Raw genomic sequence first — 27,737 nt, 5'->3', positions numbered from 1 at the left:
GTTGTCTCGCCAGAGTCTATGAATTACTTGATGAACTACTGTTGCAACTTTAAAAACAATTTTCCACTTTAAACAAACCAGACATTTTTTAGACGACCGGACAACCAAGCTACAATTCGGTCGCTGTAGTGTCACTATGTTGCAGCCTTTATGCTGCTTCCCATGCGTCGCTTTATGTTGCTCTGCGAGCGCATCCACCGACGAGAGAGAGAGCACGAAAGAGAGTCGAACCGCGAAAGAGAGAATGCACAAAAAAACAGCTGCACGCAGAAGCGACTGCGTTTATGCGGTGCAGTTCGTTTCCGTGCGAGTTCGTTATGCCGGCAAAATGCTGTTGCTGGAGAAGGTTATTGCTACCAATTGCACACCGCGGCCCTCACAGGCCGCAGCCACTCCGTTTTGTCCTTACACACAGCATGAACTCAGGATTCAATTGTGGTTTAAATAAAGAATATTATCTGCATAGCGTTCCTTCTTTCGCAGAGGACATTTTGGATTTGGATGATTTTTCACAAACCTCACAACAGAAGAGAGTTGCAGTTGTCGGACTTTCTTCATTTAAAAAAAAAAAACAAATCATTTTCTTTTCACATTTCAAAACAAACCCAATAAATGTGTAAGGAAAGCAAAGCATCCTTGAAACAAGAAAAGATTGATACATAACACAATAATCAATTCCAATGTTGTCCAATTTAAATAACACAGCTAGATAATGAACAAACCTAAGTTTATAAAGCACTATTCATGAGCTAATTTATTTAGTCTAAATGCTTTTACTTTGTAAAGCAAGTAAAAAAGATTTACAGTTTTATATTTCACATAATTTGTTAGAAAACTGCGAACTCTACAATAACAGCTGTCGGTCTCGGCCTATATTGGCCTAACAAGTTGCAATCTCTCAGCTCAACTTACTCAAATTACGCAAAGTCGTTAATGTATACCACTGGCCCAAGCTCTCAAAAGACCCAAAAGTGTGCGAAAAAGTAATATAATATCATGATATACAATCCACGCGGCGGAACATTTGTATTGGATTGGATAGTTTAATTTGATTAACACAATACCAGCGGCAAACGCTAATGTGACCGCAGTATAACTCTTTCAACAACTTCCTGCGCACAGACCGCACCATCATCCGAAAAGCTTACTGAAATTTATGGTCTGTAAGTTTTGCCCCAAAGTGTGTGGCTTTTAGTAACTAATAAGCTCACAACTTCCGCCGTGTAAACGCTGTTTGACAACACGACGAATCCCACACTATTTGTCACAGTTGGATGTTGCCTACTAGCGTCCGTATGGAAGGGGCGTTAAGGAATTCCTGTCTCCCGGTCCATGTGCTAATGGACACTCGGTTGCGCGATATGAATACACGCGGACACCAATAATGCGTACGCGCTCTGCACTGCAAACGATTGATCAAGTGTCCAGCGAATCATTGACCTGTTCAGTCCATTGCCTTTCCGTTTTGGCTGTCGGATCACCCCAGCCAGCGTGCATCAACGGCCAAAATTCCCGGCGCTGCTGCTCTTGGTGCTTTGCCATCGACATATTTCATGGGCGATGGCGTGGATCTTGTTTGTTTTTTTTTTTTGGTTCTTTATTTCGAATGATTTTCCGGGCACAAACCTTTCTACCGTGAAGTGCCCGATTGGACGATCCGGCCACAAAAGGTAGACGCAAACACACATTTCGGGTTTGATTTTATCAACGTTAATTATTTTCTGTACCAGATCGAAACAATTTTTACTCGTGACAGTTCGGTTCCTCCACTCACTTTTTATCTCTGGTGCGATTGTGAGCCATTTTTTTCATTACGTGGCCCCACCAGATGGCGTGGCAGCGCGTAAGAAAGCCACTAAAAGCAACCAATTATTAATGCCGATTGTGCCGGGGCTTTACGCGCAGAATGTGCGAGAGTTGTCCGCGGCCAGGGCCGTTATCGGTTTATTATCGAGGCAGATGTTTGCCGGCTTGAAGGCTTCGAGAACGAACGACACAGAACCATTTGCTTTCATTAGTGCTTTCCGTGTGGTGCATCATCATCGGTGCTCTTACAGCCAATCGGGTCCGTATAAGCGAGGAGTGCAGCAGTATTCGTGCAGTGGCAGCAGCAAATCCCCCAGCAGCCGCGAGTTCTCGAGCCGTGAAACAGGAAATGAAATCGAGACAAGCGCGTCGCACTGCCCGAAAGCTCCCCGGAACACCCACCAACAAGGCACACAAACTGGAACGTGTTTTCCAGCGCAACTTGCGGCACGGTTTTTGGGGCTCGATTTCGGTGGGCTCTTCGACACTTCGACACTGCTGCGCCCGCTTATCGGTCGCCGCCGTACCTACCGTATGTCCTTTTAGTCGATGTACGGATCGAGACGCCAGGCACTAATGGGGTCTGGGAGTCTGATGGACGGCGAAAAGAAATTCACAAAACAGCAAGAAAGACAAAACCACCTGAAAGCATAAGTCCCTCTCCCACCGCCGTTCCCGAAGGCGCGACGCGCACACAGATGCCCGGAAAGCATCGAGAAAGCAGACACAACACGTAAATACGGGCCGGCAAAAAGCATAAACGGGACACCTCATTTGCAACTGTCTTAGAAAATGACACCAAGTGACAACAAACCACTCCCGGAGCTATTGACAAGTTGCAGCTCAGCCAGTGCTGCTTGTTGCTGAGCGTGGATTTCAGTGTCTTGCGCGCCACTGGTTTATTTATTTGCTTCGATTTTCGAAGGAATGGATTTTTGCCGGCTACGCGTTTTGCTTTTTTTTATGTTTTTGTTTGCCGAGTTCGCACCGGTGCACCGAAATGTGAGTGCGAATCCGTGTGGCCATTGCCCTCTGGAGGAGTTGGAGTTAGGTGAACTCCTGTCGGAAATGGAAACTGTTTTCAGAAGGAAGGTCTTTTGGGAAGCGGTAACGGTATCGTAGGAAGAATTACGAACAACCCGCCAAGCTCGAGTTGTGGTTTTACGTCTTGAGTATTTCCTTAAGATTAGTGCCTACACGAAGTGTCAATTTCATGCACAACTTCCTATTGTACTGTCTAAGGTGAAAGCTCAAAGCAAATACATATTATTTATTTCTTTTATATGCTTCCCTCCTTATACATAGTCTATTAGAATCCTTACACGAGGAAATACACAAATTAGCACAATTAATTACAATTTCTGCTTACTATTTACGGCATTTATTACTAGTTCATTTGTAACTTTTTATGCTGAGAGCGACGCAATGCTATGGTAATAGCGATGCCGACCTTTCCACGATCGGACATGTATCCAATCTCATTTGGGAACCATTTTCTCTTCTGACTGGCTACGTGATATAACAAGCTAAGTATAAGACTAATACATATTTTTTCAAGCATTATAATTCAGCGAAATGTGGCTTTGTTCGAGAACATAATGGACTCTTTCCATTCCGCGAATTATTGTATTGGCTTCAAAGGCAACTCTGTTTCACAGCTCGTGTGCGTGAAATCAATAATAAACAAAGACTTTAAACACGTTAAGAGCAAAAAAAAGCTGTAAAAGATCGCTGGAAGGTGTATTTTATGCGAGTTCTTTAACAAATACATAACTTATTTACCAATGCTATTAAATATACAGGGGTTTTCGAACATTACAGGGTTTACAGAGGGATTATATTGCCAAGCTCGGCGGTTTGTTCGGGCATATAATTGAAATTGAACAGAAGATGCCATCGACACGTTTGGCACAACAATTGAACGACGGTTAAACAGTGTTGTTGCTGGCAACGGATTGAATCCAACCTATGGATTGGACAGTAGTTGCGTCGCTAATCGCTGTATACTTTGATAGAAACAGTGTTGCCAGCAACGTAACTTGATGGTTGCTCAAAAGTTCTGCCAACATGACCTACTCAGTAGGCCGAGTCGACTCGGTATGGAAATAGACTTGTAGCGAAATAGATCCCAAAATGTAAATGGACAATTGACAAGCCCAGTACCACCAAACAGCGGAGAGAGGAAAAAAAAATCATTAGATCATAACAAACCAATCAAACAGAATGTATTCGAGTGCCCCAATTATCAACAAACCGAAAGAACATTAAAGATCTTCTAATACATCTTTGTCACATAATCATCCTCCTCCAAGTTTAGTTGTTTGTGAATCAGCTGCAACTTAATTATGTGCAATGTGTTGCTCTTTTCTTTTTACTATTGTTTATAATGTACGCTACTAAAAAACAATATGTGAATGTTTTTGCTTCCCACAGAATGACACAGAATTCTGATGAGATGAGACTTTGAAGTAAAAAAAAACATTCGGAAAGTGCTGCACTAATCTGGATTTCTTCTTTTTTAATGACGTCGCGTAATTCAATGCGGTGGCAAAACAGTTTCATCTGTGGTTTCTGATGAAGAGGACTGGGGCTACGGGGCCGGCTCGATGGATGTGGCAATATGCGCGCGATGTCGAATGCCTGTTGATGCATGGGAGTGCAGTTTTCGCTCCCCACAACCGGGAACCGAATACGCGAGCTGAAACGTGAGGCGGCACGGTCCGTTAACCACACACAGCCTGTTGGTTACTCTCTACTCTACTCCAATGTTGCCTCATCGGTCTAAACGTGATGCACGTGTCCCACATGTAAATGCATGTACCATAACACTATTGGGACGGTAATCAAAGTTTTATTTACTTAACAAAAAATGTAAAACAATCTTCTTTTTTTCCTAGTTAAGCTTAGAACGTTTTACTATTTCAAACATAACAATAACAGTGTCTTCAAACGTTTGAAGAATTGCGCTCGGTACGGTGACACTAAAATTGGTTCAAGCTTTCTAAACTAAATGAGATTATTAATTTAAGAATGTGTCTGGTACGCACATACCCCGGTACCGTGGGCCATTTGAAACCATCCGTTTGGTGCGACATGTTTCATGTTCGCAGAACGAGCACCGGCACGAATATTGCGCACCAGAAACCAGAAACCCCGAAACCAGAAACAAACACTATTTTGTGCTTCATGTGTGGCGCGACCGATCGTGGATGTTTTTGTTTGGTGCGGGGCCTGACCGTCTTCCCAAGCATCGCTTAGATTCGTAAGAAGCGATACGGAATCGAGTTCTGTGTTTCATCGTCGCACCGATCGGTAGGCAATTCGTCACCGCTTCGGTAATATTGATCCCGGCACCATTGACTGACAGGTTTTGGGTTGTGACCACCGCATCTAAAACGCATGTTGGAAGATTTCTTCGAACCACCACCCGCGTTCGACCATTTGATATCTGTGCTTGTCAATGACGGACACACAAAAAAAAACTCCCACGGAGTGGTCAAATGTCACGCGCCCAATGCAAACTTAATAGAACTGTGTCAATCATAGGATTGAGGGTAATGTTTCCGAACTATCAGTCCATCAGCCTGTCGGTACTGTATCTGTATCTGTATCTGCCAGCGGAACAATATTTAGAATTCACAATGCTATGCAATTTTAGGATCTTTACGACATGTAACTTCATTGTAACAATCTGAGAATTATAACATATGATCGTAATTTTTCTCTCCGCAAAAGAAAGATTTGAAAAGAGCACAAACAAATCTTCATACTCTTTATTTAACATTTGTTTTGCCGCTTTTACCCGGGATATACCTTCCATTAATTAGTAACTTTCTCATAACACAAATTGGTGATTATGGACTGTTTTGTGTTTCAGTACTAAATGTAGTGATTTCAAAATTGGGTCAGCTTAGGTTAATAAAAAAAATCCTCCTTATGTTGCCAACGAGTTCAACATAAAATCGATTTTTTAATCCGTTCTACAGCACCAGACCAGCAAGCGGTTCATATCAAGCGGTGGCGGACTCGCTGGTCTGTTATCAAATTCCTGCAAGCCGATAATCCAAATGCGTGAAAAGAGAAGCCACTCGAACCACCAACATCAATCCAGCACAGTGCCATATTTTGATAGTGACGCGGCTTTAAAACACTTATCGCGCGCCCCATGGTGAATCACCGGAACATGCGGACATGGGGGTGGTATCGGAACGGTTCCTTAAGCTGTTCTTCGATAGACTTGTTAGCGTTAACGGCTAACGTATTGTAATGTCACTCGCTATGCGACTACTAACGAGCGAAAACAAATTATGATGTTACCACCATCACCGCACCTGGCGGTGTTTCCAACCCGTTTCTCGATTCCTTCCGGCGCTTTACCGGATGAACCAATTCGTCGTCAAATCAATTGATGTCACCAGGACCTTGCACGATGAGAATATAATCAAAATTTATTGCCAAGCCTATAAATTGCCACCCGACATTCCGGACGGTTTTGGGCAGCCCACCCGAAGATAGAGAAGCGAAGCGAACCCAAAATTCGGCAAACTAGCAGAATAACAAACCAACGCTGGAAGCGTGCGAGCCAAAGAAATATGAATAAACATAAATCTCGGTCAAATCAATAGAATAGTGCGGCGGTGGCGCCTGATGATTTGAAAAGGAAAAAAATAAAACCAACACACCAAACCGAGAAGGAAGTGTTGGGTACCCGGCGGAACGAGTTCAATGGAGCGAAGTCTACACGACAGCGGAGGGGAAGTCCTTTTTTATAATCCAAAAGCGGACCACAAATAATGGCCTGTTCATTGGGCATATCGTATGTTGGCGAGCATAAATGGAGTTATAGAAAACTAGCGTGAAACGTGCGGCACCGAGCTGTCTGCCGGAAAAGTGCTTGATTGCGTACTGCGGAAAACCCATGAATAGACCGGCAAGGCGCAAAGCGCGTTTTAAGAGAAGCATTCGAGGTGGAGATAGTACATGCATAGCTCATGTATTGTAGATAAATATTGTTTTCATTAAGCATAACTTTAACGGTACTTACCGAATGAACTCCCAAGACGTGGACAGTTGCTGCGGAGTCGACGACTTCGACATGCTGCCAAAGCTATCGTTCCGACTTCCATGTTGAAGGCGGGTCGCATGTCTTCTGGAGTCTCTTTCGGTGCTGCTGCTACTGCCACCGCCGCCGGGATTTCCAATATCGTTGCCCCCTGCCGCATTACTTTCACTCTTACGGGACGAACTACTCCCGGAACCACCCCCACCGAACAGGCGCCTCTTGAGCTTCGGCGTTATAGGCGGATCGGGAAATAATCCCATGCTTTTCACAACGATTTCACAACACTTGTCCAATGTTCACCCGATCTCGACGCCTAATCTGTCCGGTGGATTCGAACGCGATAAAGCGCCGCGGCTGCGACAAGCGAATGAAGGAGAAACTGAATCGAAACTGCACCATAAGTGTTTCTGTTACGTACGAACATTCACATCAACTTTACCCGTATTTACGACACCGGTATTAGACGAAGGGGAACGCGCGAATATTATGGAAGGATGGAAGGTAGATTCTTTACTAAATTCCTATTTTCTACCAACACTTTTCAGTAGCCATCATGCCTTCCTGCCTAGCTTGTTTACACATTTGTACATTGTGTGTGTTGCGTTTATCCTTTCCGGGCTGTTGATTTTCTATTGTTGTCATACCGTTTATGGGTCGACGTTGAATACTACACTTCGAGTTTTGAAGTCGTTCAAACCGTTCAAATCGTGAGTCGGTCATTCAATTAATTTATGAAGTATTTCTAATACAATTTAACATGGATTATTTTAAAATTGTTCCGCTTAAAATCTCTCTTGATTTGTGTTTAATCCATTATCGATAGGATATCATTTGATGTGTGAAATCAATGTGAACTGAACGGTTGTAATGAACTATGAAACCAGGCGATGGACATAATATAAATTACAGAGTTGGTCACATAATAAAGTTTGCATAATTTGATTAGTTTGGACATCGTTTACCTATTTACGCTCCTAATTTGATCCAAAAGAATTTGCAAACTTTATTGAAAATCTCCGAATAAAATTAATAAATTGCTAAGCTTCTAGCTTCCCTTTTACTGGTCTACAAATGCGTTGGCAGTTCCTGAGCTCTATGATAACGGGTCAACCAGGAATGATGTCCTTTTTTAGAATATCTAATTTAACTAAATTCAATAACAAATTTCACTGTCTTTCTGTACATATCCTTTCTTTTACCACGTAGCCGGATAATCAATCCTTGCTACGAGACATTGGTCCGGATGGGATTTTGGTCCGGCCCATTCTAGTGAAGACCTTTGCCCTTCATGCCACCGGGCCGCCCCACAAATTTAATCCTAAATCAGCAAATCTAAGTTTAAAATAATAATATTGTGCGAAATATAGTATTTAACGAGTTTGTTAATTTAAATCGTGCGATTTGCGCACTATTTTCATCGGGCACGAATGCGAATGACGTTTCACGGTGCAACCCGAACGTCATGGATTTTTAACCGAAGTTTGACAGCCTGCCGTACGCTGGAAACCCGGATAAGCGGAGATGTGGAATATTTCCATTCTAACCGAAGAGCGTGCTGCGTGTGTTTTTCGAGCCGCGTCAATTCACCCTTAGCAAAACGGAAAATCTTGTTGCGGCACAATTTACTTGGTGCGGTTTTTCGTTTAACTAAAGCACAATTCGAGATTTCGAGAGTTCTGGTTTAAATTAAACCACCCACCCCGATATCTTCCATCCACATCCAAACGGTTTCGCGTGAATGCATATAGTTCCAACGCACAAATATTCGCTCTTTATCGCAAAAGCGTTGTTCCAGCGATGGTGTGAGCTGTTAGCAGTTAAGGGTCCCAAGTAAAGTGAAGTGTTTTTTGCGACGCCCGTTGCGTGTTTGTGCGACGGAAGTGATACACAGCCGCGGTATTCACCGAGAGGAACGCCCAACCATTCGGACGACGTAGACCTGCTGCGTTATCTGCATTCCAGCAGAGAAGTGCGTGTGCAACAAGTGGCCGGAAAAAAGGGCTACAATCTCGTTTATCCGCAAAATTGCTGACTGTGTGTTGAATAGCGGCAGTGGTCGCCGCGCGTGTGTTAATTTTCTACCCTTGGTACTTTTGGTGCGTGTGCTGTTTTTCTCGCTTTAATTTCTGGCGACGTAAATCCCCTAGAAAGTGGTTAATTTTTTGGAAGTCATCTTTACCATCGTTTGTGCAAGGGAGTCGTCTGACCGCGGGAGAGAAGCGTGTAAAAAAGTGAAATCATCATATCTTGTGCGGGTGGTGCGAGCTTTTTTTTTCTTCCCCGTTTTTTGGGGTGGTTTTGTTTGACGCCAAAGAAGTAACGGTACGAGAGCGGCCGAAGGAAGGTCCAAAGGTGCGGTGGGAGCCTGTGTATAATGTGCAGCACGGCAGAAGCAGCATTTGCGGCAGCTTGGGTTGGTTTGTGATGAGCTGATTTTCGAGAGCGAATTCCGACTGCGTGAAGAAAAATCAACGGACGGATGAAAAGTGCTCCCAAAGTGAAGTGAAAAAAAGGGAAAAAAGCGTTTCAGTGAGCAGCGAATCAAGAAAGAAGCAGAAAAAACGCCGCCTATTGTGGAAAAGAAAGAGGAGAAACAAGAGCAACAGAAGCAACAAAAAAAAAAGAATCGTGCAACACAGTGCTAAGCGTCTGTGCGTGCGTTGCAGTGGTAGTGGTGGTTGTGTATTGTTGGCGTCGCGGCTTCGGTGTGTTGAAATCAAATCAAAATGGGTTGTGCAGTGAGTAGAGATAAGGAAGCCATCGAGCGGTCGAAAAATATTGACCGTGCGCTACGTGCCGATGGTGAAAGGGCGGCCAGCGAGGTGAAGCTGTTGCTTTTAGGTAAATGTTAGCCCTTATTTTTCCGGTTTCCGTGTTCGCTGCCTCTGGGAAGGTCTTGTCGGGCGACCGTTACGGATCTACGTTCCCTTCTCTTGTTGCATCGCCTCATCCTCAACGCACATTTATCAAACGTCATCGTCATGTTCAACTGGTCAATTCTGGGCGAAAAACACATCATCTCATCTCATTCGCAACATATGAGCCGTTCTTTCTCCTGTGTGCACAATAAACGCACGCAACGAACAGCGTACAAACACACACACGCACACGAGTGTGCGCCGCATACGCATAATGCTACGATGCTCTGGAACATTTCCCCCGTCAAAGCATCGTACACGTTTGATGGTGTGCGTTACTAACGGAAGGAAAATGTGAACCGCCCGCCCTGTTATGTGTCGATCGCCACCAATACCATCGCAAAACCGCTCGCATCGAAGCATGCTCTGGTGGGTCCCTAGGGGTTGAATATTGCGGGCATTAAAAAGCATCCGTGTGTCCGTCCGTTCCGTGCACGGACGGAAGAAAATACCACCTTCGTTGGATGGGTATGTGCGCATCGTGTGAAAGATGATGGTACTTTTTCATTGTGTACGCGCGCGCCACACAACCGCTCCGCTGTCCATGGCGGATGTGGAACGACCGGCGGTCCGCACGTATCATCTCCATCCTCATCTCCATGCGGCGGTCTCACTGCCACCGTTCGATTGCAGTTCGACGCAACGTCTGCTTGCCTGCTTTGATGTCTGCTTCATCGTATTCCAGAGGCGGAGGTTAAAGAGCGAATTGTTAACGAACGCGAATGAACGCGTGACAGATCCAATTTCAATCGCAAGCGCCGTGTCACGCGTTGCTTGACGAGTTCGCCAGCACTAGAATTGTTATCTTTTAACGTGCGTAAGCCACTTTCCGTGTATCTATCGATACACAGCGATTTTGGGTTATCAGTTACGTTGGGTTGAATGAGAACTCGGTAGAACGAAGCACTTTTTAAATATGTTACACTAGATTTTACTTTTTCTGTGGCCGAGAAACGATTGGTCGAACATTACGGATAGTTCCCGTGGTACACAGTACCTGTTTAACGCGGGTTTTTTATTTCGACTACTCCAAAATCTAATGTTGGATGTATCTAATACTAATTCATGTATCAAAATGTAGTATGCTACGTAGTAAAATAAGTCTAGTAAGCCAGAAATGACAGGAATGAACTTCGTTACGCCAAGAAGAAGAAATCTCTTTATTAAAGAGTAATGTATGCTCAAAGAAGCATAAACCTCCATGTTTCGTCCTTAGATTCATGGCTTCTACAAAGATAAATTTCAAATAAATAAGGTTTTTATAACGTCTTCCGATCGGATTGCGAAAATTTTTTGCCAAATCTATGTCGATTAATCCATCGTTGATCAACCGTCAATCATTGAAGATTAATTAATCTTTTGACCCATGGCTTGAATGACTCCCTAACTGATACATATAAATGATTCTATAACTTCAAGTACAACCCAGATCGCGCCGCCTGTTCGCGATACGTGAATCCCTGCGGTCCATTTTTAATGAAGTATCTCGTGGACTACCTGTATATTTATTTTGGTAACAATTGATCCTAGCTGATCAACGATTTGACCAAGATGCTTCCAACATCTATCGCCATAAAAAAAGCAATCTCCGTACAACCTATTTGCTGTTTCGAAAATCGTTATACAGACAGTTACACAAACATTACGTCCATCAATGAGATCTTTAGCTCTGGAGCGTTTTTTTTTTCCTTCAGTCTCTCCCGGTAAGCACATCTTCTGTTTACATTTACCAGCTTTCTGGACGGAAATAGCAGCAGTTAGTCTCGATCGTAAAAAATGCTCTCGTTACAATTTCATTATTAAACGTACGATCGAACCCCCCGGTCTTACTCTCACGCGCACGTCTCAACATCTTGATGCGATGTGTTGAAGCGAATGAATGCCTTTTGGTTCGAGGTCACCCTTACGGCTGATGGTATCGATCGGCAGGGCGACTCCTCTAGTACAGCTCTTTCGGAGAAAAGTGCATACGGGCATGCATTCCTGCTGGGGACTCCCTTCTAACCCGAACAATCCGTTCGATTATGTGAACGCGAAAATAGCGATCGCGAGGATCATCTCGGACAGAACACATCACACATGAGCTACGGTATTTATCATCATCTGGCATGCAGAAACGATCATCAAATTCACACTCGAGTTACGGGGTGCACTGCTGGGGTTTGCACACGAAAAAAAAGATGATGAATGTATCCGATAAATGGTAGCCACAAATTCTCGAGAACAGTATGAGTAATGGGCGGGCAACGTGGGGAAACATGTTGGGATGTTGCAGACGCTGACGCGAGCAACTACGAGAAGATAATCGTTACACGGGTAGTAGGCAACTTCAAACAAGGGCAGAGAAGATTTAAAACCAACACACACACCCATAAACACATGTATCGAATAGAATTCGCGTGGGCCAGGCGAATCATCACCCCCAAATGAATAGCGTCCATTATTTCCTGTGTAGCGTGTGGGTTCCGCAATTTCTGGCGAAGCAGAAAAAAAAACACATGAATAAAGAATACACACAAAAACATCAGCACATCGCACCAGAAAAGGGAATATGTTTCCTGAAGATGAACGGACCGGAATCGTCCAGATTAAGATGGAGAGAGAGAACAGAAAAAAAACATATCAGCTTTAAAGCGAAAGAAAGCAAGAAGATGTGTGTACACCTCTAGCGGAAATGTTTCATGCTCGTATCGTATCATCTTTAAACCGTACTCAATGACGCCCTCTGCCCAGTCTGGCGTTATTGATACGAAATTTATTCCTATCGCAAGAAAAAGCTGATGCTGATACTTAAAATCAAACCAACAGTAATGCAGAAATTACGGTAATTTTGATTTCATAAAGATCCAGTTCAAAAGCAATACGACCGCGCCGTTCTTCATGAATAAAAAAAAACAGATCCAGTTCATTTACGATCGAACCGGTGAAGATCACCTAATCACCGGTAAAGATTGGTGAAGATCGCCTGAAGATTGATCGGTGCCTTGTGAAGCAAGGGGGAAAGAAAACGAAAAGCGTATGGCCTTTAATTGTCCATTGAAAACTGGGTAGACGTTAGTGGTGGGTCATACGATTTATTTCAGCAACCGAAGGAGTTCGGGTTGACTCGTAAGTAAGAGTAGGTTCAGTAGGTGCAAGGTGCAGTTCAGTAGGTTAAGCAGGTTCAGTAGATCTAGTAGGTTCAATAGGTCCAGTAGACCCAGTAGTTGCAATGATTCCGGTAGGTATTAGCTGCCATAAAAGAGTCAAATCCGAAGGTGCTGCGAGTTTTGGTTGGAGTCGGGTCGAAGTAGGTTCAGCAAGTCTATTAGTTCTAGTAGGTCCAGAAAGTCTAAAGCTCTAGTAGCTCTCCAGTAAATCCTGAAGTCCAGTAGGTCCTGTAAGTCTAGTAAGTCCTGTAGGTCCAGTGAATCTCGTAATTCCAGTAGGATCAGTAGATCAAGTAGATCTAGTTGGTCCACTAAGTCTAGTAGATCCAGTACGTCCAGTAAGTCCAGTGGGTTCAGTAGGTTCAGCAGGTCAAATAGGTCCAGTAAGTCCAGTAGATCAGGCAGGTGCAAGCTGATTCCAATCCGAAGCTGCAGCGAGTTCGAGTTAGAGTCGGGTCGAAACAGGTTCAGTAGATCCAGTACGTCAAGTAGCTCTAGTAGGTCCAGTAAGTCCCATAAGTCCATTAGGTACAGTAGGTCCAGTATGTTTCAGTAAGTTCATCCGCACATCACTAGTAGCCAGACGCACAATTCGAGCTAGGCTAAGGTTCCGGTACGGTAAAAATCCAAACATTAACTCTCAACCCGCCCCTCGCTACTGTTCCAGACCGAAAGTGAACGGTTTTATTTGGTTTCGCTAAATGTTGTGGTGCACCCCGAACGGTAACGCCAAATGCGGTCTACGGTCGACAGTTGGAGCAGCTGCTGTGGGTGTTGGAAAAGTTGGATTTATTTTCGTACTGTCTACCCCGTGGCCCGTGGATGAAAGCCCGGCCACTAGCACTAGCTCCAAATGCGCGCTGCGGCTACGTAGTTTGATCGTCTGTTTGATTGAACTGCATTTCAATGAACTTGCTTCAATTAATATTTGCGCATCGGAAGTGCACCATCAACCGGTGAAAGTGATCAGCGCACTACTGGACTTTATGTTTGCACCGCGATCAGTGCGCATTATTTCGCTTGGCGCTGTTTTGTTTAAGTATCGTGAATGGATGTGATGGTTTCAATTTTTGCAATATTCCTCACTCCGGAGGACTTAAGGTAAATGAGAAATATGGCAAAAAAGATCTTATTCCGTTTCGCAGCTTTTAAAACAAATGATCAAAGCAAAGAAATATTAGTGTGAAACTCACGGAGAATGAGTGGGAGGCAGCGGGAGATTCTTGGGGGTTTTCTAAAGATAACTCCAATCTGTTTATTCTTTCATTTTCCGGCTACAAACATTAATGTTTTGGCCTACATTTGGGGAACTCCTTCCGCACGCTACACGCAGATGCAGCGCGGCAACTTACTGGTCGGCGGACACCATGCAGACCGCACCGTTGGTGTTGGTGAACAAAATAAGCATTTTTCCCTTATACTGAGACAGATTTACTGCTATCTTATCGTAGAATCTTTCGCAAAAAGTTGGAAACTTTAAAACATTTTGGTAAAAATATAATTCATTTTTATGCAACAGTTTTGCTTCCTCCGAGAAGATCAAAACGGTTACGTACGATTACAGAAAATTTTATTATATATAATAAAATAACTTAAACTATATTCAAATCCGATTAACCATTTTGTAATTACAATGTCGGACAATTTTAAAAACTTGTTTGAAATTTGAAATTTCTATAAGATAGCTAACTTTTTTGGTTTGTAATTATGAAACGAAGTGTCTTATGGACTTTGGATGAAATTAACGATTAAGTAGATACTCAAAAAAGGTAAAAAGTATTTCCTTACTACCCCTTTTAGTTTATCAAATATTGCTTATATGCCGCCGCCACTTCCCGGACAAGGATGCTTCAGAACGTGTGTTTACTCTACACGTAGCTAATTACAGCGCTGAGTCTTCGAGTGGCGCCTCCAGACCAGAAGCACACACACAGAGCACACGTTTGCATTACAACGGTCTTCTTGCTCCGAAACCGATGAGTCAGCCTCCACAGAACTCTCTCACCCCTTGTTGTGAAGATCACAGCCGCGCGGGGTTGGTGATGAATCGCGGCGTGTACTACTTACAGCGAGAGAACTGAAAGGAACTGTAAAATGCTTGACGATTATTACATACACACACACACACTCATTCATTCATTCACCCCCAGCCCTTCGGGTGTAAGTCTCTACGGGGTCATCGTTGGCTGGCAGAAGGCTACCCCACTCTGTTTGCTTAACCAATTGTTAGACAAATAAAGAGGAAAATTCATTCATTCACAGTGGAAAAAAAGGCGAACAGCGTGCAGTTTGTTGTTTGTCACCCCGCCATTCGCCAACTTTTGCGGTCAATTAGCATGACTAATTTGTAAAGCAACCCCCCCCTTCTTGCCGACCCTTACGGATATGTGCGGAATTTTGCACGCAAAAACCACAAACTGAAAGATGGCGTGTGTGATATCGCGTGTGTAAATTATGAAGCGTGGTGGAATGCGCTGGTGAGATTTGGGTGTTTTTGGTTGAAGCTTTTTAGCTCAACTCGATCGTTGAGTGTTGTCCTCGTTATGTTACAAATTGATAAAGTTTTAATTTACATAAAGGGAGGTCCCAGTTTAATTAATGTAATAACATTCGTAGATCACCTGGGGAAGGCTGAATGTGGGACCAACTAGTGCACCCAACTCTCTGTCAATCATTCTAGCATCGAAAGATCCAACACCGCGCGGTTTACGTTTAGTTGTTACCTGCCACAAAGCAAATGACTAACATTCCTTAACATTTACCCGGAGCAACTAGCAGAACATTAACTTCGTAAAGCTGTGTTCAGCTGTGTTTGTGATTGGTATGAACGGCCAGGGTGTGAAATACTTTGTCGCATCGCCGTCATGACATCATCGCAACGAACCAACTGGTGGCGATAATTCGTATCAATTCATGCTTACACTTGGCCGCTTGTGCTGTGTGCTTTTGGGTGCATTCTTTGTACCACCGTGGTTGCGACGGGCTGAAATGGAAAAGGATTGATTGTGTCATAATGATGCCCCGGGACAATCATGCACACGTTCTTCGTTCGCCTTTGACTTTTCGCAATCTCTGTTGCAAAATTCCTTTACCAACTATAGAACGCTCTACGAAAGTCCAATCGAAGGTGTTGTAGGTCTTTAGCGCTTCCTTTGGTTGTTCTTCCCAACAAAGACGAAAAGAAAACTTTATCAGCAATTACACACTGGTGGGCAGTGGTGGTAATACTTTTTATCACCTTTGGGTTTTTGTGCCAATGAGTCATTACAGCAAGCAACTGGTACGTTTTTGTGTTTGGCCAAATGCTATAGCTTATCGCCTTATTCGCCTTCGCTGTAAATAGATATTAATTGCCCAATAACTATTTTCCCTTGTACAATAAAAACGGTTTTATTTTACTCTTAGCACTATCTTGTTGAACACTTTTCTCCTCTTCCACTTCCAAATGCGAATGCTTCAATTTCAATCTATTTTCCCTCTATTTACCTTTTGGGCCCTTGTTTGTTTCCATGTTCCGCCATCAGGTTTCAATATTCCGTTTTTGTTGTTTCTTTTTTTTGTGAATAGTGTAATTGTGGAAGCAAAGTGCGTGACCGATGGAAATTGTTGCCCCCCACAAACCCGGTCCGACCTATTCGGGTGCGGAATGGCCCATCAATTACTTAATGCTCTTCAGTCATTTCTTTTCCGTCAGCACAACGTTTTTTTTTGTTTTGCAAATGATCCACGACACGTCAGAAGAAGTACCACGTGTTGTGCCCTGCTGTGTATGTGTGTGCGGCTGGTGGGTGATGGTCATTTAATTAATGTATGCCCGGTTTGTTGCAAACTCTTTCCATTCATTTGGTGCTGCCTGTGTTTGAAACCCATTTGGAAAAGCGCTGTGCATAACGGTCTAAATTACACATTCATTTCATTTGCTCAATGGCGATCAATTCAACTGACTCGGTTTATTTTATTTTATTTTTTGATGCTTTTGATGCACATAACAGACAGTTCATACTGTGTGTTTGTCACTGTGTTTAGGGGCAACACAAACGTGCCTTTAGGGGGAAAAGGTCACACTTTGCTTTAATCGTACGTTCGATGATAGGAACTTTAACGGAGATTAAGATAAAATTGTCGATTTTGTTCTAGTTCCAACAATCGCGATCTCTGTGATATCTGGCGTTGGAGCTGGCACACGAAACCTGGTGTAATGGCCCAAAGGAGTAACATTGTTTTTATTATTAATTTATTTGTGAAAAACAGCAAACCTTGCCTCGCTGATGGGATGGGATGATGCTAACTCTGGAGCGGAATCATGGAATCACTTCGACTCCGTCACCAAAAAAAAAATCTGAAGCTCCGGAATAGTCCGAAGATGACTCCGGAGTTGATATCGGATTGATCCGGAGTTGACTCTGGATTTTATTCATTAGGCGGTATATATTGCGGATTAATCTGGATTCTACTCCCGGAAAAAAACGGAGACGGTCGCCTTCGGTTTTGCCCCCAAAAAGACTAATTGTTCCGTTACGTTTTTGTTTGGCGATCTACACTCATCACTCATCACTCATCAATTAAACCGAAGTAAAATCCGGAAACGAATGAATCCGGAGTCAACTGTAGACTCGGATGTATGCGGAGTTAACTTCGGAGTCAGATGAATCCGGAATCGAATGAATTCGTAGTCAACTCCCATTACCCATTTTACCCAACACTACGGCAAAGGCCGTATAGCTGTAGTTGCATTAGGCAAAAAAATAGTTTTTGTGGTTCAAATACGGTCACCGGAATGTACTACTCCCTTTAACTCGCGATCAATCTACCATACATTGATAAAAACGATTAACTTGATCGTAAACCAGTGCCCTGACAAGACACCAGGGGGGAAACTCGTCCATGATCGATGCCTCAGGCGCTTACATAAATCACGCACGCATTGATGCAACTCGTGTTTCCAGACATTTTGCCTGCCTTGTCTGTCTCTCTGTCGTGCATCCGGTGGCTGCAAACAAAAAGCGCAAGAAAAAGTGCAGTATCCGCTGTTAGTCTACTATTTCTTCTTAACGATGATCACACCATCATTAGATTAACCATCAACACCATGTCGCCATTTTGTATTCTCTCTCTCTCTCTATCGCTAATTTCGATTGATATCTGCAAAAAATAAAAAGTCGAACGAGGTCGAATATGCTGTTGAGTTAACGGGGACAGGAAGAGAAAACGAAATAACGCCGATGAGCGAAAGGATGTCCCACACCCCCCCTGGGGGCGGGGGGAGATAGGACGACGGGTTCACCACCCACCAACACGTGTTCCGGCGTTGTAGACATGCTGCACACAAAATGATGTCCATCGTCCGTAGTAAACAACGACCACCTAAAAAAGGACTGTTTGGTGGCAAAAAGAAAGACAAAACGCGACTGATCGCTGATATCGCTGAATTGTGTGGTTCGATAGGAAAGCGTTTCGCTTTTATCTGCCACCCAGTGGGCAAACGAAACAACAAAAGAAAAACAATGTATCGAAAAATGTATTGCCGAACGATAAACACACGCGTCGTCACACCGCCCAAAGGATGGAGTGAGTAGCGCGATAATGATGTGCGATATGATTTGCTTTGCCTGTAAGACATGTGTTGTCCGGATGGTTGTCTAACCGGCGTGTACCGTTGATCTTTGCTTCAGATTATTATTCGTACATGACAGGATAAGTGTTCGTTATTGTTTTGGTGATGTTTTTTTGAGAAACATGATTTTATAAAATATTATGCGCTTTTAAGGTAGTTCCTAAAAATTCGCATATATCAGAAGTATCTCGGAGTACTGCACAAGCTGTGTCATAAACTAATCAATAAAATATTTAAAAGAGGTAGAAGAAAACGATATTGTGAATAATTATACTGAAAAGGAGTGCGTTTAATCGTTTTTTCAACTCAAAAGATTCATGAATCCTCAAGATCATGATCAGATCGATTGAAAGATCTCAAGATCCCTTCAAAGATTCATGAATCCTCAACGATTCATTCAGAATCTGAATCATATTTACCCAACAGTAGTTGCAACTCTTGAGTAGAGTTAAGACACCTGGCGCAGATCAAGACCGCGAAGCTGGTTGTAGCACCGGTTAAGTAAGTTGTAACTCGTTGTATGCATCGCGTTATCCGTTATTTGACCAGTCATGGCGATTTTGGCGTTTGGCACTAGCGCAACCAGCACTCAACAGCCGCCGGTTCCGAATGTCACAATGGGTTATTTCGTTTCCACTAAAACGCTAGCAAATCTTTCACAAACGGAAACGATGGTATGCAAATTTTGGGCCGCAAACTGTTCCCACTTCCCTTTTTGTGTTGGTTTTGGAAGTATCGGCTTTTCGTGTTTGATGTACCTTCGCAATGAAGCATTTATTCTTTCCACGTCCTAATCAACTTTTTACACCATCGCTTGAACCCCTCGAAATTGGGCATTAGACGAAGGTAGTTAACGAACGACAGCTTTATTCGGTTAAATTAAGGTAAAAACTCAGCCAACTTCAGAAGTTATTGCCCTTGTGGAGACTGACACAATGCTTAACTATTCCTTCATGAACATCTTCATCTTCCTGTACACCGTTCCACATGCACACCCGGATGATTACGATGCCGTTGGTTGCTTATCAAAATTGGTTTTATGGAGCAAACATATAATAAATTTAGCATTTATTACTGTACCAACGAGAGTCATCTACATCCCCTCGTCGTGTCTGAATTAATCAAAGCGAATGTTCTGTTGAATGTATTTAACAAGCTGTTTTGCATTCCACAATCTGATGAAAGAGAGGAAATGTGTGTTTCCTATACATAAAATCCTCATTTGTCCTTATTATTGATTCCCATCATCGTTTCGTTTTTTCTTCTTTGTTTGTTGTTCGTACTAAATTCCAAGAATGCTTTCCGAAATCTTATCGCAGCATTACGTTTACTGTCAATCACAGCTGCCCGCCGGATGGCATGAAAATGTTGTTACGCGTTATCAAATTAAAGTAAAAATTGCACTTAATTCGCGACTTAAGAAGTTGCACAATCACACGGAAGAATTGGTTGCTGGGTGTATCTGATTCCGCTTCACTAAACCGAGTGGATGACTCAGTAGCTCTATTCTCTGGACGAGGATTACAACATCTTCAAAGATCTGAGGTTCATTTATGCATTCACACGTCTGTAACGAATCAAGAGCCTAAGCCTAAGCACCCTGAATCGGTATTAGGTTTTAGCATTTAGCCTCAGAGATTGGTGAATCTTTTACGAGTCGACTCTGTATTGAAGTTCCATTTAAAGAAATGTGCTCAAAAGTGTAAGAATAACAAAATATTCTCTCGGGAAAATATAACAAACAAACAATCTACCAAGGGCTGAATGTCCTTGGACTTCACTTACCACCAGAAGTCAATTGTTATTTGCCATCGGAGCACACGAAAGATCACGCTCGATCACCAGCACTATCACAGCACTGGTCAGCAACGCTGGTTCTTGATTTTTACTTGACACGCTCCCCACAGCATGCGGCGTGAATCATCAGATTCTTGTCGATAGACTCCGATCTACACACACACACACACACACACGATGCCAATCTTACAAGATTGACCATGGTGACCCGTAATAATGCGGTTGTTTTAATGCCTGGTCCACGCCTCTTGACTTTGACTGTTTCAGATGAGATCAAATTCATTTATTCGTCGTTTGGTTCGTAGCGTGTGTGTGCGCTTGTGTGTAGCCCAGACCACCTTCCCAGACCTGCTCAATTGATGTTTAGATGAAATACTGCGTCCATTATATCGATAACCTACATACAAGAAGTGCATTTTGATATATTCTTTCTTTCCTTCCTTCCACCCCTTGCAGGAGCGGGCGAGTCGGGCAAATCTACGATCGTAAAACAGATGAAAATCATACACGAAACTGGGTACTCGCTGGAGGAATGCGAACAATATCGGCCGGTCGTGTACAGCAACACCATACAGAGCCTGATGGCGATCATTCGGGCGATGGGGCAGCTGCGGATCGATTTTGCCGACCCGAGCAAAACGGATATCGCGCGCCAATTCTTCACGTACGCATCGGCAACGGAAGCGGAAGGTGAGCTGACACCGGAACTGGTCGCGCTGATGAAAAAACTGTGGACCGACCCGGGCGTGCAGCAGTGTTTCGCGCGTTCCCGCGAATACCAGCTAAACGATTCGGCCGCATACTATCTGAATTCGCTCGATCGTATCTCGCAGCTGAACTACATCCCGACGCAGCAGGATGTGTTGCGAACGCGCGTCAAAACGACCGGCATCGTGGAGACACACTTTAGCTTTAAGTCCATACATTTCAAGTGAGTGTTTTGTAAGCGACAGCGCCAACAGTAAAGTGTCTCAACTAATCGGTTCATTTTAACATTCTTTTTTTTTTGTTGCAGAATGTTCGACGTCGGTGGTCAGCGATCGGAGCGAAAGAAATGGATACATTGCTTCGAAGGTGTAACGGCCATTATATTCTGTGTGGCATTATCGGGTATGTGACAGCAGACGTGCCCATTGTACACAGACTAAAACTAAAGTTGTAAACCCTTGTCTATTCCATTTCCAGGCTACGATTTAGTGCTTGCAGAGGACGAAGAAATGAACCGTATGATCGAATCGATGAAGCTGTTCGATTCGATATGCAATTCCAAGTGGTTCGTCGAAACGTCCATCATACTGTTCCTGAACAAGAAGGATCTGTTCGAAGAGAAGATCGTACGATCGCCGTTGACAATCTGTTTTCCAGAGTATAGCGGTAAGATAGGCGTCTCTGTCTGGCGTGGCGACGAATGAGGCGAAACTAATGCACTATGCACTCTTTTACAGGTTCCAACACATACGAGGAAGCATCCAGCTACATCCGGATGAAGTTCGAAAATTTAAACAGACGAAAAGATCAGAAGGAAATCTACACCCACCTAACGTGCGCCACCGACACCAGCAACATTCAGTTCGTGTTCGATGCCGTCTCCGATGTGATCATCAAGAATAATCTTAAGGACTGTGGGCTGTTTTAAGCAAAGGCAGGCACATATGGTGGTTATACAGCTGTATCAGCAGCAGCAGGAACAGCAGGGGCAGCTACAATAGGGTACAGTGGTGTGGTGGTGTAGTCCACGAAACCAGATTGACCCGTTGGTGTGCTTTTACCTATTTTTCGTTACTAGTTTAATTTATAGCTACCAACAAAAGCTATATCCTCCTATTAATATTTTCCTTATGTATTTTCCCTTTGTGTGGTCGTGATATGCGGTTAACATATCGCCCCATTACTTATTATATGTTCACGTATAGAACAATTCCCCATACGCGGTATTCATTGCTTGGTGCCCTTAAGAACTTAATTGATCCTCTGCTGATTTTGAGCCATTTGTGGAGTTGGTTCCTGGGAAATCAATAAGCAACGACTAAATTGACAACGGTTCCAACGTAAATCATGTTGGTCCCATCTGGTATTGTTCATAGTGCTGCAGAGGCGTGCACCAAACAAATGAAGGCTACGCATCGGACTATTCTTACAATCGTAATTTAAAACATTCATCACGATGCTCCTTATTTTCCCCCCATTTTGGGGCACGCATTCCTCCAAGCGGCCCTTTTTGTAAGCGTACAGGATTTTTGTTTTCATTTCTTTCTCGCAACTGCGTCTTGTTTTCCAAACTGCTTATTTATAAGCCTAGTGTTGTAAGATTATTTTCACATTATTATCTTTTAAAATTCGCCCCCTTAATGTATAGGTTAGTGTAGGCACAAATTAAATAGATATAGACAAAAGGGGATGGTTGCGGGAGAAAGAGGGGAAGAGATTGGTAGAAATGAACAATGGAGATGTTTTGTTGACGATTCTTCTTTATGTATGTGTATGTGCTTAATGTACGCTAGACTTCGAAGCATATTGAATGCAAAAGTTGTAGGGAAGTAATGATGAAAGTGACAGTGTTTATGAAAAGCATTGATCAGCCGCATACACATGCACAATAGTTAGCATCAGCTAGGAAACAACAAAAAATCCACAATTATAAATGGATTTATCGCGCAAACCCCAAAAAACCAACCCGTTACAATACGATCCCGATAAATGGACAAGAGTAGGTTTCGAGATTATCGATATTGTTACACGGATACGCTCTTCTTGGACAAAGATAAAGAGAAGCCTAGTCTCTTTTCGAAGTCTGTCCCAATTTCCGTTTTAGAACGAAACACGCCGAAAGGTTTGCTATTTTTAATGTATTTTTTAAGCCCAGGCATCGCGTAGAGCTTTCAAAAAGATTGATTTTTTTTTCATCATTTTCTCATTGTACTCTCTTGATATTGTCGATTTAAGTCATGGACAAGTGTCCCGTTTCCCGAAACCATTGTCCCTTCTCCAAGAAGGGAAAGGCATTTCATTTCGTTGTTCATTCACGTACTGTTCGCTTATTTAAAACAGTTTTGTCTTTGCTTCGCAATGTGTCTCCTTTGAAAGGGTGTAAAGCATGCAACTCCTACCCCAACATGTGCTGCAACACAGTAAATGAGCTTCATTAATTCCAATCGAAATCGTTGCGCTAGGCTTATCACCAGCAAAACGCATACATATGTGAACCGGCTGGCTTATTGTTGCGCACTATATCCGATCCGCGGTGGATCGAAAAAGCGAAGGGAGCATTGTGTATGATCCATGATCGCGTGTGCACAAATGTTGATGATCACACACTGTTGTTACCGATCGCCGGTTATTTAGAACGTAAGAGTTAAACGAAAACAAACGTGTAGCGCCAATTCCAGCGCGTGTTTTTTCCCCCCATTGTGGGACCGGCACCGGTTTTGAGAGGTTGCTAAATTATAAAGGAACAAAAAACGTTAAAAAACAAACACACAGAACAGCTATTTCGTTTCTTCACCCAAACAGGGTAAATATGGGTTAGTAGACCTATGCGACAGTGATCGGGCGGTGTTTTCGGTGACAAAATTTAATCAGCAAATCATATACATACGCACAAATGAAGTTTGAAACATCTCAGCCAGATGATAGAAGAATTTATTTTGTAATGAACGTACATATATAACTATATATATACATATCTACAGTGGAACGCCGATTATCCGGGTGCCATTTAACACGTTAAGCGCCGCATCACTTTTGTGTTGTTAATGGTTTGGTCGCCTGGCAGCATCATCCAAAGTCGGGTACTACTAAATTCTGTTCAAAAATCAAAGTAAGCTTTGACAGCGGTCCCACGGTAACTATTGCTATTTTTGACACGGCGTAGAACGTTTAAACCGGCTGCCTGATTATCCGTGCAGCTCGGAAATAATAGTTCCAAAGGAAATTCGACATATTCCATGCAGTATCGCTGACGGAAAAAAATAAAAACCCAATTTTATAAGATAAAAAGAACTCAAATTCTAAATAACAAAACAACTACTTTTTTTTGCAACAATAAACCACACACAGGAAAAATAAATTTGACGCTAATTTTCATCATGAAATAGGAAATGTTCCTATTATCCGTGTCATCCCACTAGCCAGCAGCGAGTCGAGTCCCGATGTGCAATTTCTGCATTTTTAACACACTCCCTACGTTGTGAAAACTTGCTCCCTTACACTTTCGCAAACGACCTGTCTTTCGTTTCGTTTCATGCCACTCGTTCAACGTCCTTCTTATTCCGTATTTTATTTTATTTTCGTCCTGTTCGTGACACGATCAGATCTAACTGTTTGAAATTTCGTTCGAAACATTTAACGTATTATTTTGAAATAGAGTGTAAATAGAAAAATTAACACGTTGGATATCAGATCATCAGAACTGTACATATATATTTGTATAAAAGAAAATCATATTGATGATTCGCTGAAGGGAGAAAAAATACATTAAACACGAATTTGTTTGTGGTGCGATATAACAACAAAAGTAGGATAAATTGTTAAGAACAAGGATATTGAATTGGCTAACGGGAAGGAAGCTGTTATCCGCTACCTTTATCGCCTAATCGCATTAGCTACTACAGCGGCGTGAAAACCGGGGGTGGGCCACACGCTCTTATCTGTTGTTTTCCCTCCCCTGTTAATTCCCCTCATATATTTGGCCAAAACGTTCGGGTAGTACCTTTACTTTTGTATGCAAATTTCGACAAAATCTGCCCAAAAGATAATAGTGAAAAGGCCCCCCACCTCCCCCCCCACACACACACACACACACACACACACACACACACACACATAAAATGTGAACGATAGTAAATCCATTTTTATATGACCATATATATTTATATATATACAAACACGAAAGTAAACCACCGGAAACAGGAAGCCGCTAAACCGGCCAAAGGATAAACGGGAAATGCAACAAAACGAACTGAGGCACCGGGATGTGGAACGGTTTTTTTTAATCGATAAACAAGTGCTAAAATGCTTAACTATACATTAACGTGTCTCTATGCATATTAAAAGTATATATATACATATAATTCTGTGTATGAATGTCTGTTCATTGGAAACAAATGTGCTACAGATAAATAAATATATAACGCGAACATATTGGGAAGGACACAGAACACAACAAGAGAGTGTATGGAGCAATTCGGGTGCAGCAGTGAATCGGGTGAAACAACAATTATGCACACCGGCGCGGTTGTACAATTGCGGACGGGTAACACTGTGAAACACAACGTACATAAAATAGGGACGATACACTAACATCGAATATTTAATTGCATCATCACTTTTGTGAATAATGAGAGATAGAAGCGCGAAATGCAGAAGCCAGTATGGCACAATTTATTTTTCTTACTGTTTAAAAGCAACTGTTAACAATCGAGGGAAAGATTACGCAAAGGTAAAGGTTACAAAATACAAGAGCGACCTAAGAAATCGCATCAGGAGAAATATCAACAGAACAGAAGGCGGCAGCGCAAATATCAATCGCTAGCGACACAAGCTTTTGTGGTACAGGCTGGAATGAAACGCAATGGACTTGTACACCAGAACAGAAAGGAAACGCGCACAACAGCGAACCGGACGGAGCCGCGAATCGCGCACGGTTGCCGCAACCATTTTACCATTTTATTACGCAAAACAAAACAACAAAACAATGGGCGATTTTCTTTTTGTGTAGACGGCACGGAAAGGTTCTTCGAGGGCGACAGACAGACAGATTTGACTTTATTTGATATGAAATATATTGAACAAAGGGAAATTCAACCATCTTTGCATGTGTGGTCTTTTATTTATTATATGTTGCTTTTTGCTTTTAACATACATAATCATCTGGCGTGCGGATTGTTTAATGATTAATGGTTATTGGTGGCGGTTTCCATTATCAATCCAGACATACCGGGTTAAATAAACTTTTAATATACACACAAAAACACTGTCCACAAAATACTTTATATAAACACGTAAGTACGTAAAAGCGTTTAGAAGAAAGCGTCGCCACCAGCAGATGCTGATCGCATGCGGTTTTGTACTGAGTATATAGTTTGCAGGAATATACCGACGAGCTGAGCTGTGCCGGTGCCTGAAGGACGTGGACAGCGCTCAGCATACGACGATACGGATAAAGAACAGTACAATAGATGTTAATATCACATAACACATATCACATATATCAGCAGAGTGACTCGCGGTACTGTTTGCCTCCCACATTCCCACATTCCCACATGGTTATTCTTCTTCTTGATGACAATCTTTGTTGGGGGACAACAGAGAGCAAAATGGAAAGAATTAATCACCGTTAGTTAGTTTATTGTCCAGCTTACAAGAGCTAGAGGAGCACACGGTCATCCCAGTCGTCATTGCATATTATTTTTAAGCGCTTTTCCTTTCGTCGAAGTCTCTCCGCGCATGCGATCGGAGCCACCAAAAAGCGACCGGTTTTGTGATTTCTGACACCAAGAGAGCATCCACGAAAGGAGATAACATCATTCTGACCCGCACAAGGATCCGCCATGTTTGTACATGGTTGCTCACGATATCAGTCACTGTGATGCTATTGATCAATTAAAGATCTTCTACTATTGGCTATTAGTTACACATACTATCAAACAAGGGCCCTCTCCGGAGAGCGATCGATAGAGTAAATAGCTGAGCTACTGTGGCGCGAATCCTCCGTCTCATTTCATCCTACAGTGCGTGTCATAACTGAACAGCAGGTAAGTTTTTTAATTATTACGAGTAGGAAACATGGAGTGCCACTATTTCCGAAGACATTATTCATTTTTTATTGTTCAATTATTTCGCAATAATTATATCTCTAGTCGTCATGGAATGTCCGGGGGTTTAGAAGGATTCCATATATAAATATATTCCATAAATATTCCACATTGTTATTTCCATAAAAATAAACTTGTGCACAGTTATGGTACGCACTGTTCTGTTTGGACGGACGGAAAGAGATGAAAGATCAGTTGACGGATCAAGCGCTATGATCAGCAGAGGGAAGGGTACAGCCGTATGAAATGATACCACGTGGAACGGAAATTTGTGCTATCTCTTCGTTGATCATGCTCTCTTGGTGTCAGAAACCAAAAATTCCATCGTTTCTGAGCGTTTTCGACGGACGCGATCGGCGCAAAATACGAAAGAGATGCAGGATCCGTTTTGCCTTTTCCCTCACATTCTAATGCGTTTGATAGGAATGTGGTACCGACAGGCAGACGTGGTTAATGCCATTTTGCGAGAAAATTCGTGGGAAAATTTCGCCAGGGGCCTCTTGTGGTACCCTTCGGGGCCCCCTCTAGCCTATGTATACACCTTTAACTACTACATAATTTTTTTGGGGCCCAAAACAC

At 42.8% G+C, this 27,737-nt stretch overlaps 2 protein-coding genes across 3 annotated transcripts in view; one reads left to right on the top strand and one right to left on the bottom strand.

Moving 5' to 3' along the window:
* The window catches only part of LOC128300263 (uncharacterized), a 51,540-nt gene extending 44,137 nt beyond the window's left edge, over positions 1 to 7,403 (bottom strand). For both annotated transcript variants that reach the window (XM_053036268.1, XM_053036269.1), the window contains exon 1: positions 6,851 to 7,403. In XM_053036268.1, the coding sequence (XP_052892228.1) occupies positions 6,851 to 7,128 (278 nt within the window). In that variant the 5' untranslated portion in view covers positions 7,129 to 7,403. The remainder of the gene's footprint in view (positions 1 to 6,850) is intronic.
* Positions 7,404 to 8,425: 1,022 nt separating this feature from the next.
* Positions 8,426 to 25,118, top strand: LOC128301161 (G protein alpha i subunit). Its single transcript, XM_053037509.1, has 5 exons — positions 8,426 to 9,709; positions 20,803 to 21,277; positions 21,362 to 21,456; positions 21,532 to 21,720; positions 21,792 to 25,118. Exons 1-5 carry the CDS (start codon positions 9,595 to 9,597, stop codon positions 21,980 to 21,982), a joined length of 1,065 nt encoding a protein of 354 aa, XP_052893469.1. The 5' UTR covers positions 8,426 to 9,594; the 3' UTR covers positions 21,983 to 25,118.
* The last annotated feature ends 2,619 nt before the right edge of the window (positions 25,119 to 27,737 follow it).

Source organism: Anopheles moucheti, chromosome 3 (assembly GCF_943734755.1).
Source record: "Anopheles moucheti chromosome 3, idAnoMoucSN_F20_07, whole genome shotgun sequence".
Lineage (NCBI taxonomy): Eukaryota > Metazoa > Arthropoda > Insecta > Diptera > Culicidae > Anopheles > Anopheles moucheti.
The sequence above is the reverse complement of the archived record's forward strand: the minus strand, read 5'-3'. Positions and strand labels throughout refer to the sequence as shown.